The sequence below is a fragment of the Larus michahellis genome, chromosome 9, assembly GCF_964199755.1.
Source record: "Larus michahellis chromosome 9, bLarMic1.1, whole genome shotgun sequence".
Lineage (NCBI taxonomy): Eukaryota > Metazoa > Chordata > Aves > Charadriiformes > Laridae > Larus > Larus michahellis.
The window spans coordinates 16,414,432-16,427,251 of NC_133904.1; the positions used below are offsets into that span (position 1 = coordinate 16,414,432).

The 12,820-nt window shown below is 37.2% G+C and overlaps 1 protein-coding gene across 6 annotated transcripts in view; it reads left to right on the forward strand.

Annotated features, from left to right (window-relative positions):
- RNF111 (ring finger protein 111) overlaps positions 1-12,820 on the forward strand; it is a 52,380-nt gene that overhangs the window by 16,409 nt on the left and 23,151 nt on the right. For all 6 annotated transcript variants that reach the window (XM_074599796.1, XM_074599795.1, XM_074599798.1 and 3 more), the window contains exons 3-4: positions 6,574-6,700; positions 10,640-10,803. In XM_074599796.1, the coding sequence (XP_074455897.1) occupies positions 6,574-6,700; positions 10,640-10,803 (291 nt within the window). The remainder of the gene's footprint in view (positions 1-6,573; positions 6,701-10,639; positions 10,804-12,820) is intronic.

The following is a 12,820-nucleotide window of genomic DNA, read 5'->3' on the forward strand; positions in this document are numbered from 1 at the left end:
TTAGCCTGTGTTAGCATGGCTCACAGTTGGACAAGATGCCCTAAATTTTCGTTGTTGACTGTCTTTTTTCACCAGGGTGCAGACTCCTAAGCAGTTTCTATGTTTTTGAAAATGTCTTCCATCATGGACAGCTATTTGAAAGTATATTCCAAATAAGTCTCAGATACAGAAAAACTGTCATCTTCTAACCTAGTGTCACCCAACGCTAAGGGGGCAGGCAGGTTCTTTTAGGGATCCTTGACGGAATGATGATAGCTAAATCTTAGTTACAATTAAAGCTTTATTTTCGTAGCAGGATATGATTAGTATAGCACAGAATTTATTAATAGAATGGCACAGGATCACTTCAATATAGTACAATCAGGTACTACAATATAAAAATCAATACAGTATGATCTATAAGCACTGTAATACAGTATTTATAGTACAACTTAACTTATATCTAATCACCTGGGCCCTCTGCAGATCAGGTCAAATTTTAATATTTGGTTTGTTGTGTCAGTATAACAATCATAATATAGACTTGAAAAATATATAAAAGAATAGGAGTCACTCACTCAATCCTGGGAAGACGCAGACGATGGTGGCGTTGTTCCTGGCCATGGAGGGGTTGTGGGTCTCCCTGTCCAGCAGCAGTTCTGGTCCAGGTTCCCGCTTAGGACTTGTAAGTGCTCGCTTTTATGGACAGTGCTCTGTGTGCTGTTATGCTTCCCTGTTCTTTGCCAGGGTCATCAACAACACCTGGCTGGCCGGCTGCCTGGGACCTTCAAGGCTGGCAGGGAAGGGAGTAATCAGCCTGGCGCCCACGAATCTTGACGCTGATAGGGAGGGGAAGAAGAAATCTGTTTGGTTTGTCTACTTGGTTCACAGGACCTTCAGAGCCTGAGAATGAGGGGAAAGGGAATGAATACGTGACCTGCTCAGTCACAGAGAATGGCTGCTTGCCTCATAAAATGGTGTTATGCTAGCCATATTACCAGGGTCATGAGCAGGGGGAACCGGTCACACCTAGTTCAAGAAGTTTGAAATTGAAGGAGTACTCGTTAGTGCTAGTAGGATATTATTATTTTATCCATTTCAAGCTGAGTTACTATCCAGGTAATTCTCTTGAACTCACCAGCACAGGGTGCTGTAGAGACACTTAGTACCAGCAAGTTCAAAAAGGGATTGGACACACTTACTGACAGCTGTCCACAAGCAGTGAATAGACAAGAAAGTGCTCTCTGACATCTGTAGCATCATCATGGATGCTGTGTAGTGTGAGAGGTTTCAGTTACAGATTGTAGCCTGGATTTTCTACTCTGACCACATAGTTTTGCCTGCTGCAGCTGGTGGAGAGAACGTGGGCCTCAGCAAGCCCTTGGTCCGATCCAGTGAAAGCTTGGAGCTCCAAATAAGTCATCTCGTCACTGGAACTTGACTGCTTATTTTAAATCTCTTCTGTTTTCACTTATGGCTTGGTTAGACTGCCTCATTTGAAATTAGGTATTGTAAAACTCCTTCACTGTCTTACATGTAATATTTAAACTAGTTAGACCCCATATTAATTGCAAAATAGATGTAAAATGCACTCCAGGAAGGACAGCAATCAGACAAACATAAATTCGGATGTTATACCAATGTCATTTATGTCCTTGGTGGGGTACTCTTGTTGATTGTGATTGATTAATCACTGAGCTATGCCATGATCCTTCAGAGTTAAGTAATAGTATAATTATATATATTATACACAGGGAATAATTTTATGTATTATACACGTTATACTGTGCAAAGCTTATTCTCTTGCTTGTAACTTCTGGATTATTAAAGTATCTGATTCTAAAACTTGCTTCCCAGAACTGCATGGGGTCTGTCAACAGCACCTAGCAGTTATAGTTCTGAAATAATCTTACAACTTTCTGGGGAAAAGATATCCTCATTTACTGAGCTAAATATTGGATTACACAATATTATATTATTTTAAAAGTTATATTCTGCTTAATAAAGTACTTCAATCTGACAGATTTACTGTCTTTTTGATATAGGGCCTGGTGAAGGGGGTGTTGCTTTTTTTAAGGGATGATTATCATTTTGAGCACGTTCAAATTTGGATTCAGGCCAGTGTAGTTTATCCCTGCTTCTAGGTTGGCTGAGCACTAGGTTTCTGTCATAAAACAGACTTTAAAAAGAGAGGAGAGAAGCTTCTGTAAAGAAGTTACTAATTATTACTGATTACTAGTCATGTACAAAATCTAATTACTAACTGCTTTTGATAGGTCTGAACTGTTGGGATATGCAAAACCTGCAAACTAAAATTTGGTGGTTTGCCCTATAATATGTTGCATTATAGAATGTTATTTGTGGACATGAGTAGGGGAAAAAAAAATCATGGTAAACTAATAAAATTCTTGATGTAAATTTCAGTAGAAGTTTTGTTTTTAACCAGCTCATTTAAAATGTAGAATGAGTCTTTCAGTGGTAGCCCAAAGGCTAATTTAGTCACAAACAACTGGAGTATAATTTCTTGCTGTGTTTTGTTGTTCAGAAGATGACAGAGAGAAGTCGTGTATACTTGGAGGAGAATAATTTTCTGTTTGTTTTATAGCTGTAGGTATTAAGCTGAAAATAGTACAAAATACCTCTTGTAGATCTGCACAACGATTTTGCTGCCGACAATCCAGTGACTCTTCTCCTTGAAGGGAGATTACCTTCAAGGAGTGTAGGACTAGTGTAGCAATGCTCTCATTATACAGATTTAGCTCTTCTCTTACAGGGTCAATCATTTAGATGATACATCGATGAGTAAGGTATTCATATTTATACTTCAAGTAAGGTCAAATTTGCTTGAAGTTCATTCCAGACAGAAGATGACTGGTCAGTGACTGGTACGTGCATAAATGCAAGTAAATGAAGTATTCCTTGTCATGATGGACTATATAAAAACATCCTGTGTAGTGGAACACAGGGTGTAAAGTAATACTGAGAAAGATGTGCAAGTATGTTGTCATTTGGTATATTTCTGGATTTGGATTTTTTGTTTGTTTTGTTGTGGGGTTTTTTCCTTGGCTGTTGGTATGTTTTTGTAAATTGTGCAGTACATTATACTGAAATATCAAATTCTGTTGGTTTTATGCCCTTCCTAAGAAATTTACTTTACAGTTGTGTGTATATATACAGAGTATATTCCCATGTAGATCTAAAGAGGTAGACATCTTAAAGATATGTTCAGCTGTTTGCTGCTAATGTCTAGCTTTGGATTCACCAGATGGCTCCTCAGAGTTACATATGTGGTAAATATTTGAGGCATGCGAGTGCCTCAAAATTCTCTTGAGCAAATATTTTTAGAAACAATATAGCAAAACCTCTGAAAATCCATTTGTTTTATTTCTACATGTCAGTCATTTCACTAAAGAAAGTTTCCTTCTGCTTTACAGGGTTGTGTGCTCTTAAAATTCAAATCAGCCATCTTGAACTACTCTGACTGACACACCAACAAAGTTCACCTTCAGACACTAACTTAGCTTGCAAAGTTACATTATCTGGAACTGCAAAACATCATGGCTTTGCTAGGATTAAGCTTGGAGTAGTTCAAACCAGCAGACTTGAATTTTAAGTGCATTTGGCAGAGCGCTTCCACCTCCCCACCCCCGGCTTTGATACTACATAACATTCAAAAAGGCATCTTAAATTTCACTAGTTCTTTACTCGGTGCAGTCTTCTTAATTGCCTTGTAAATGTGATGCTGTAATGCTAGGATAAATCCCTTACACATGGGCTTGCTGAAATTTCAGGGGGCTCCCCTTGATGGCTGTGCTGCTGATAGTGTGCTGCAGGCATGCTGTATTCCTGCTGGCCTGTCAAGGAGGTTGTCCCCCGAGACATCATTTGGACATTATTTCAGAGACTTTTCTTTGTTTTAACACTGTCCTTTGCTCTGCTTTGTAGCAGCTTGTCTAAATCAGAATAAACTGGTGTGGTTTTGTTTGTGATGTTTCAAAACCTGTGTTCTCTTCCTTGTAGCAATGTATGAGGAGAGGCAAAGAAGAAACAGTAAATCCTGTTGACAATGACAGATCGGGTTTTCATACCACTTAGTACTACCAGCTCTGTGGCTAGTGTCTGACTTCGGAAGAGCTACTCCATGAGGATTATGAACTTTACTTCAGTGTTGCTTATGTTACTGAAGTTTTGCTATTCAGCTGACTTTTTGTTGTTTGGATAAATGTAATGAAACCAGTTTGTATTGGACAATTTGTCTAAATTTTATGTACTGTTCTCCAAACTACTGCAATGTTCTTAATATATGCAAAGTTCACACACATGTACTTTTCCCCTGGTGTGCTTCTAACAGAACTCACTTCATAGCTCTTTCATTTAAAATGGTGTAAAAAGTTGTGTATGATCATATCTTATGTTCATAGTTTTTTCCTAGTAATATATTCTAAGTGCCTTACAAATATTTACATAGTTTAGAGGAGTTGTTTTCCTGCTTCATTTTGAAGAAAGTATGTGCTATTGGCTCCTTGTATAGGAAAGCGCTTCATGGGATGAAAACCCAATCAGTTTGTGCTTTTGACTTGAGAGGGTGCTATTAGAAAGCATGAGCAGTAGGAAATAGCATACAGTTGAACTATGTCTACGCTGTATCCTACTTTGACTATTTTCCTAAAGATTTTCTTTATTATTTTGAAAGTCATAAAACTGTTCATCCAGTAACAGTCTGACTTGTGTAGTCTGTCAAATTACACCTTGACTAAAGATTTGCTTAAAAAAAAGGATTAAGTAAAATGAACACTCAAACTGTGACAAAGGTGAGTAACTGAATGGTGTAGGCATTCAGTTGAGAATTCCCTTTGGTTTTCCTGAGATGCACTTGTGTCAGAATTTAGGTAGATGCACACTGGAATTACACAGCATATGATTTTGTCCTCAAGGAGGTGCTGTTTATTTTCAGAATGGGATCATACTTAAGCCTAAATCTTCCTGCTTTTGCACCTGTCATAAATTTCAATAAATATTGAGTCCGAGGACATGTGGAGTCCCAGGAGTGCTCCAACTTACTGTAATTCAGAGAAGTGCATGTTTAGAAGCACAGAGATAGGAGGAAAAATGTTTGTTTGTTTTTCTAACTGACCTTTCACTAGCCGCTTGGCTAGCTGGTTTTGTCCGAGAAGCAGCTAAGACAGTTTGGGTAAGGAAGGTGTTGCTTATTTGCCCATGATTTGCAAGATGTCAAAAGCATGACATTTACAATCTTCTGAATGTGATGATGGCTTTAGCTGCCTTTATTTCACTTTGAGTAATTGGCCTCTCTGTATTTTCAATTTTAGCATGGGACTTTGATTTTTAGACACTGTAACTTTTTCAGTTTTTCCCAAAATTTTCATGCAAGTTGTGAGAATTAGTCTTGTCACATATTGCTTCCAATCATGAGAATTTGGTGAATACCAGTATTTGGAAGCATCGCTCTTTCCATCTTCCAGCATCAGTCTCTCTGGGATAAGTATGACCAGACACAAAGGCCATTGGAAAATAAGTAATGCAACTTGTTTTTTAAAAATATAAAATTGTTGATACCTGGGGACGTGAGTGGGGGGAATAATCTGTCCTGCCGTGTCATTGGGTGGAGCAACTGAGAACAGTCAGTCTGTACAGGATGTAAGTATTGACTTGAATGAGACCAAATTCTTCAAGCAATTTTCTTGAAGAAATTTGCAAATCTCACAATGGTAGTTTGCTATTTCTAAACTATCTAGCTTATTTATTCAGTAAGTTCTTTTGTGATCAGTGGTATTACTAGAGTGAATAAATAATCCATAGCTCAATTAAGTATTGTAGACAGCTCAGGCTTGCCACTGTCAGTGTTACAGCTGTAGAGAAGTGGTTCCATGTGTCTGGGTATTAGGCTGGAACTTCAATTCTTCTTCCTGAAGTGGAAATTGTTTCCTATCAAAACCTGTCTCTAAATTGATTTTGCGGGGTTTTGGTGGTTGTTTTTTACCGTTGATAGTTTCTTTTTAACTTTCTCTGTCTAGTCTACGATTGTGAATGCCACTGAAAATGTAGATATAAAGATGTTTTTAAACACCAATGGATTTGTGATCTTCATTTTGTTGTAGAAATAAATAACATACATTACTTGGTGCATCGTTTTTCTCCTGTTGCAACTGTTTAGCCTTGAGACTTTAATGCCTACAAAAACATAAAAAAACCCCAAAGCTATTATTGATAACAAACCACCACTGTTTTGGTAGTTTGAACATTTATTTTGGTTTTATATTAAATGACTGAATTTCATTGGTGTTACATCTAATAAAATTCACTGTAATTGCCTCCAATACACAGTAGAGTGTAAGCTTGCATATCTTCCCCCCGCTCCCAATCTTCTTTCTCCTTCCTTTTTTCACTTCAATATTTACAGCAGAATTGCTACCCTTAATAATTAGGTCAAATATATTTCACAGTTGCACCTAAGATTTTGGCATACGCCATGAAATTCTCTACTTACATGTATAGGAAAAAATAGTCTGTTATAATGACAGCTCCTGAGATAGATTAAGTATACAAACTTTCTTCTTCCCTTTTCCTTATCAGGAAGTATTGATGAAGACGTTGTGGTGATTGAAGCATCCTCCACTCCCCAGGTCACTGCTAATGAAGAAATAAATGTTACCTCAACAGATAGTGAAGTGGAGATTGTCACAGTTGGTGAAAGCTACAGGTGAGACCTGCAACTCTTTGTGTTAATACGTTTTTGCTTGACTTCAGGTTTGTCATGGGGCTCTGTGTCGTTAAAAGCCCATAAGGTAATGTCACAGAAATTCTAACCAGGATGCATAGTATGCATTTTTGATTTAAAACAACAACAACAAAAACCCAAACAGCAACAACTCAAACCCCCAAATAAAGAAGGAAACAAAAAACCCTAAACCACAGCTTTGCTTAGTTCAATTCATCTGGAATCGTTGAGGTGGTTGCAGTTAGTGTGACTGATAGGCAGAATTTTGGGGAAGCAAAGCTGAGATCCTAGAAGAAAGCAAGTATAGGCTGAGCTGACTATCTAGGGATTATCTGAGCATTTCTCAGGAAAGCATCCTACTTCTTTGAAGCTGCTGCTGTGTATGCTTTCCCGTTCTTCCATGCCTCTCTGAAAGTTTTGTTCCATGTTTGTCAGATTTTTCAGAATCTATTAAAGTGGAGTTCCTTCAATAAAAAAACTTGAAATTATCACGTGCATGGGACAGTTGGAGATGGCTGTTTATTATGTATGTCTTCATATTTGTGAACATGAAGACAAAAATTGTAGAATATGAAGAATTGCTATCCGATTTTTATAAAATAATGACAAAGGAACAATAGGCAGTAAGTTATGAAAACCTTCCATCTCTTTGTCATCATAGTGCTTTCACTAATGCGATTTTAAATTTAAAGTAACAGACAAGTTTTCCTGCAAAAAATCACTTTTATTGGAAAAAATACCATATTGAACAAACCAACTTTATGTTTAAGACAAATGCGTGCATAATGTAGATTTCATGAATGCTTGGAACTAACTAAATTTTTTGTTGAACTCTTACACACAAAGGATTTCATACTCACAAAAATATGTAGCCCAAATCGATGAGATGAGAGAGAAAATCAACACTTTAAAAATTAATTTCTTCAGCAGTATGTTTCTTTGTATTTCCTTCTCTAAAAGAAAACAAAAGCTGCAGAATCAACAGATGCTGTCTTCACGTGATTAGAAACATGTTTCTAGAAATAGTTAATTTATCTACATGAATGTATTTGAGAATAGTAATCTAAACTTATGAAACAACATGTACGATTGAAAAGACTTGAACTAGATCAAGTTAATGCTTTAGCCTCTTATAACTTGCATGGAAAGCTTCAAAGGGTAGAAAATTAGGCTAGATGACAGTGATTGTGCTTATAGAACATTAATTCAAACATTATTAAAGACAGATAAGATGCTTTTAAAAAATAAATAGCTTTCTGTCTTCCTAGCATCAATAAAAAAATCTTTTGTGTAGTAGCTAAAAAAGATTCGAAAAAGTTACTGCTTTCTTCCTTTACCTTCTGCAATGCTACAGCCAAAATGATGGCAGCAAACACACCCCCACACCCCGCCCCTCATTGAGCCAGGGGCTCTTTCTGGTGAATTTAAATTTTTGCCCTGTTAAATATTTATCTGATTTTTATTTGCCTTGCGAAATCAAGATGCTAATACTTTCCTACTTGTTTGTGAGTGGTCACTGGTGAGATGCAGTTGGTAGGATGTTGACTCCTTGCTTGGTCATGTGCATATAGAAATTTGTCACTCTTTCTTGTGTTGCGCACAGGCTCAGGTTTGAGAAAATTGTGTACAGGACTCCATGTGTTAGTTTCTTCCTCCATGGCCTTCACTTTGTCCAGTGTGCCATATTCTATCAAGAAATTGTTATGCAGTGATGATTATTGTTCCTCCTCCTCCCTTTTCTATCAAGATATGGCCACTTGCAAAGCATAGGGAAAGTAAATCTTTAATGGAAAAGAAACTGCAGTCTCAAGCAGCAGTGTAGCAGCTGGAGTCATAGCAAGGAGGATGAGATGGACAGTATCTACCAAAATGCTATAAAGCCTTCACTGATGGTCCTTTTCTGATTAAGAAAAAGCTAGTAAGATCTGGTTGAGAGTTGTCTTAGCATTAAGTGGACTAAACAGTTTGGTCATACGTACTTCTGAGGAGGACTAACCTAGTCATCTTGAAATCACATGGACTCAGCCACAGACTGAATGTACACAGTACCATATAGCTAATGTATTCATTAGTAATTCAGAATAATGTGCTATTTAATCATAACAAGGAAATAAAGACCCAGACCTCTAACTTTTTCAATTCAGTAGTCCTTTGTTTCCACCCCCGTCTTTGGTTGTAATCCATACCTGATTCAAAAACTCTTGAAGATTATTAGCTTGCTGTACAGTTGTATGCTAGGCCTCATTTCTCTAGTTTGATGCTTTGTCATGTTGTCTGCTTGTTCTTTTGTGCAAGAAGAAACCCAAAGAAATTTCTTACTGCTGAATTTACAGCTTGCACTAAAAAACAAACAATACAGATGTAGTAGGTACTGCACTGGTTATGATATGAAGCTGGATTCCCTGTAAGGGAAGTAAAAACTGGGAGTCCTGCATACCCTTCCGCAGCTGATTTCTCCTCTCCTTCACTCCCACACCTGAGGTGCTCCCATGAACCTCACCTCTTAGTTACCTGGAGGGGAGGGCAGATGGAGGAGGAGGTGAGACCTCTCCTTGTATTACCAAAGTGCACTGTGTGTCACCAGGCAGTGATAGCAAAGTTTTGAAAGGGGCTTGGGAGGTAAATTTCATTCTGGGGTGTTAGTAGGACAAACACAAAGCACTCACAAATCAATTTGGACGTTATGTAAATGCAAACTTTATGTGCCTTTTTGAACCGACCCAGTCTTTAAATTCCAGTGACTACTGAAGTGGAATTAAAGTGTAAGCCAATTGAGAAGACTGCAGCAAGCATGCTTTTTGCACTGCAGGAAAATGTACTGATCTGGGTTAGTGAGTTACACAGATGGGGGTGACGGGCATACAGGCAGAACAGAAATGTGGCCCGAGCTCCGTGGTGATTTGTGCAGTGGGTTTTGTTTGTTTTTAGTGAAGTCATTCCCTTTTCTTCACATTTTCTTCTTCCGAATTTCTGAAGTGTGAGTACATTGTTTTCCCAAATTGGAAAATAAGAGCCACTTGATTTATAGAAATACTGGAGAGTCAAAGGGTTTTTTTAGAGTGAACTGGTAAATACAATACTATAAAAAAAAATAATAAGCTTCCCTTCATTAAAGACAGTATCTTCTCAACTTAAACTCCAAAGCATCATTGTTTTTAGTGCTTGGGTTTGTATGACTAAATTGAATAGAATGGGTGCTACGTGTTACACTACAGAGATAAAACCATCCCTTTCCTTAGGTATGGATACAGGCTTATGATTTCCTCTCCTCAAGCCAAGTTTCTTTAAAGTTTAACTAAGTGTTACACAAAGCTGTGTTCATTCTTGGTGGGGGGTGGGGTGGGAATAATATTCAAGAGAGGAGAGTCCAGACACTTTGCACTTTTAGGACACTTTAGAAATTTAAAGTAAAGTATAGAAATTATCCTCTGAAAATATTCTGTCACAAGTTAACAGGCAAAAGAACTTAATGTTTACAAATTTTTATTTTCTTTACGCTTCTGTCACCATTCATAGATCTACTGTTTCAGACTGCATAGGAGTAGTATAGAATTTGGAGACTTTTCATTTACTATTAACAAAGTTAAAAAATAACATCAGGTATAACTGCTGCCTGACAGTGGTTGTAGGGTTTCACGGTGAATTTTTTATAAGTTACCTGTGTGCGTTTCATAGGAGTGTGGTTTAAAGCCATTTAAATGCTACCTGTTGGGTATTTGCCATTATATTATCTGGTAAAGGCTGCAGTAATGTTTGTAAGTACACATCTAGTCAATGCAGAGTAGTGGGGGATTTCAATATAACAAAATGCTCTTCTAATAATATTTTAAAAATACTTCAAATAGCTTCTCAAACAGTGAGGAGAAGAATTTAATAATGGCAAAATTGAGGTCAATGCTTAAGGTGTTACCTTTTTTTAAGGTCTCGTTCCACGCTTGGACACACAAGATCACACTGGGGACAAAGCTCTACTTCTCATGCTGCACGACCTCAAGAACAGCGGAACCGCAGTAGGGTTTCCACAGTCATCCAGCCGCTGAGGCAGAATGCAGCGGAGGTGGTGGACCTCACGGTGGATGAAGATGGTAAGTTGCATCTCTTGCTTTTTCAGAAGCAGGATGATCAGTGTAAGGGGAGTGGAAGTAATTGCATCAGTTATAATACAGCATTCTATGAAAAATTCTCAATTCTAAACAAACTCATTTCCAAGCCTGTCAGAAAATCCTCTTGCAGCCTTCCTTTAAAAACTGAAAGTTCAGCCATTCCCAGTGGGTCTACTAGATCTAATTTTTCTTCCAAAACAGACTTGGGTGTGTGTCTGATGTCTGACTCACCAGGCAGAAATTACAGAACAGGTTGGAACTACTTCTTTAAAAATATGCACTTACTTTAATACAGCACTATAAAAGGAAAACTTACCACTGCCTATGCTTTGGAATAGCTACTGTTCTTTCAGGCCTTGGGATAAAAATAATTTTAAAAGAAAACAAAACAAAACTACACCAAACTAGTGAAGTATGCTAGGTTTCTGAAGCTGTAACCTTTCGATTGTTTCCTACCATTAAAACCTACTGATGCTTAATAAGTCTATTCCTGCTGAAAATCATAAGAGCAAATTTCAGGTACTGTCAAACATCGAGAAAAGGAAAAACTAAAGCTCGTGTACATTTTTGCAGGTTTATTTTTGTGGTGGTGGTTTTGGGGGTTTCTTGGGCACATGCTACTTTTAATGTTGGACAGAAGTTTTGTCCTGTTGTGGTTCTGTCCCCAAGTACATCACAAGCTAGAATCCTGCAGTATTTTATTCTTCAAGTTGTTTTGTTTTTTTGCGGTGGGTTGGAGAGTTGGAAGGGCTTGGAATTGGTTTTTGTTGTTTGGTGTTTTTTAAGGAAGAGGATTGGTTGATTTACAGATTCTTTTCTTTGTGGATTTACTGTGAAGTGTCCCAACAGCTCTTTGATTGAAGGTGAATAGGTATCTATTGCTTTAATATACTCTTTAAACTCAAATTATAAAAGTTAGTCTTAAATTCTATAATGTATATATTTAAGACTAACTGTTTATCCTTCCACCAGAGGAAATGCCTTTATAAGATGAGGGATATTATTTTTGGGTTTGGGCATCAAATTTCACACATGAACTAGTATAAATAAATAAAAATTCTGAATTAACACTGTTAGAAGGCAGCTTTATCGTAACTTTACTGGTGCCTTCAAAGATACTTTTCTTAAAACTTTGCTAGCTACTTGGATGAGCATAAGGATCATATCTCCATCTATGTTACTAGAATAATATATGTGAAATGTGTTGAAATTAAGTTTCTCTTAGCTGGTAGTTTGAGATCAACCAATCCCCCACTGGCTTTTATTGGTTTTAGGAGAGAGAAACAGAACTGTCTGTATTGCTGATGGTGAGACAAAACAGTAACAGACTAGCAGGGTGATGGAGGCTGATAGAATTGAGAATTGTCTGACTGCAGGATTGCTTTCAGAATGTATTAGCATCCAGTTTTGAGCACTGTGTGATCACATAGCAATGTTAGGCTATACATGTCCTGTATATTTGCTGGTTTTTTTCTGAATTTAAACGTTAATACATTTCTCCCAAAATGTTTTCCTTCAAATAGGATTAGTATATTGGAATGACATATTAAAATCCAAAGGAATTTAAATGTAGGTATCAGATCATGTTTTTTTAATGTAAGGAGTTGGAAGACTTGCAAGAACGGAGATATGTTTATTCCCTTGCTCACTGACTTGCTGATATACGTACTAGATATAGAGAGAAATCTTGAAAAATAGTCGTATTTTATTTTGAGACTTTGTGTAAGGGAAGTATTTGAAGTGTCTTGATGCTTCCCCCCTATACCACAACATCCATGCAGACATTTTTACTAAACAAACAAACAAACAACCTGAGCTGCTTCTGATGATATTCCCTTTTATGGTATCTCATATTCAGAGTGATATCATTGCCTTGTCAGTAATTAGAGAGAAATTTCAAACTTACAGTCAAAGGCAGATTTTTCAAAATTAAATTTGAATTATGTCACCAAGTATCTTTTTAAATATTAACCTGTTTACAATTGTATAGTAGAGAACA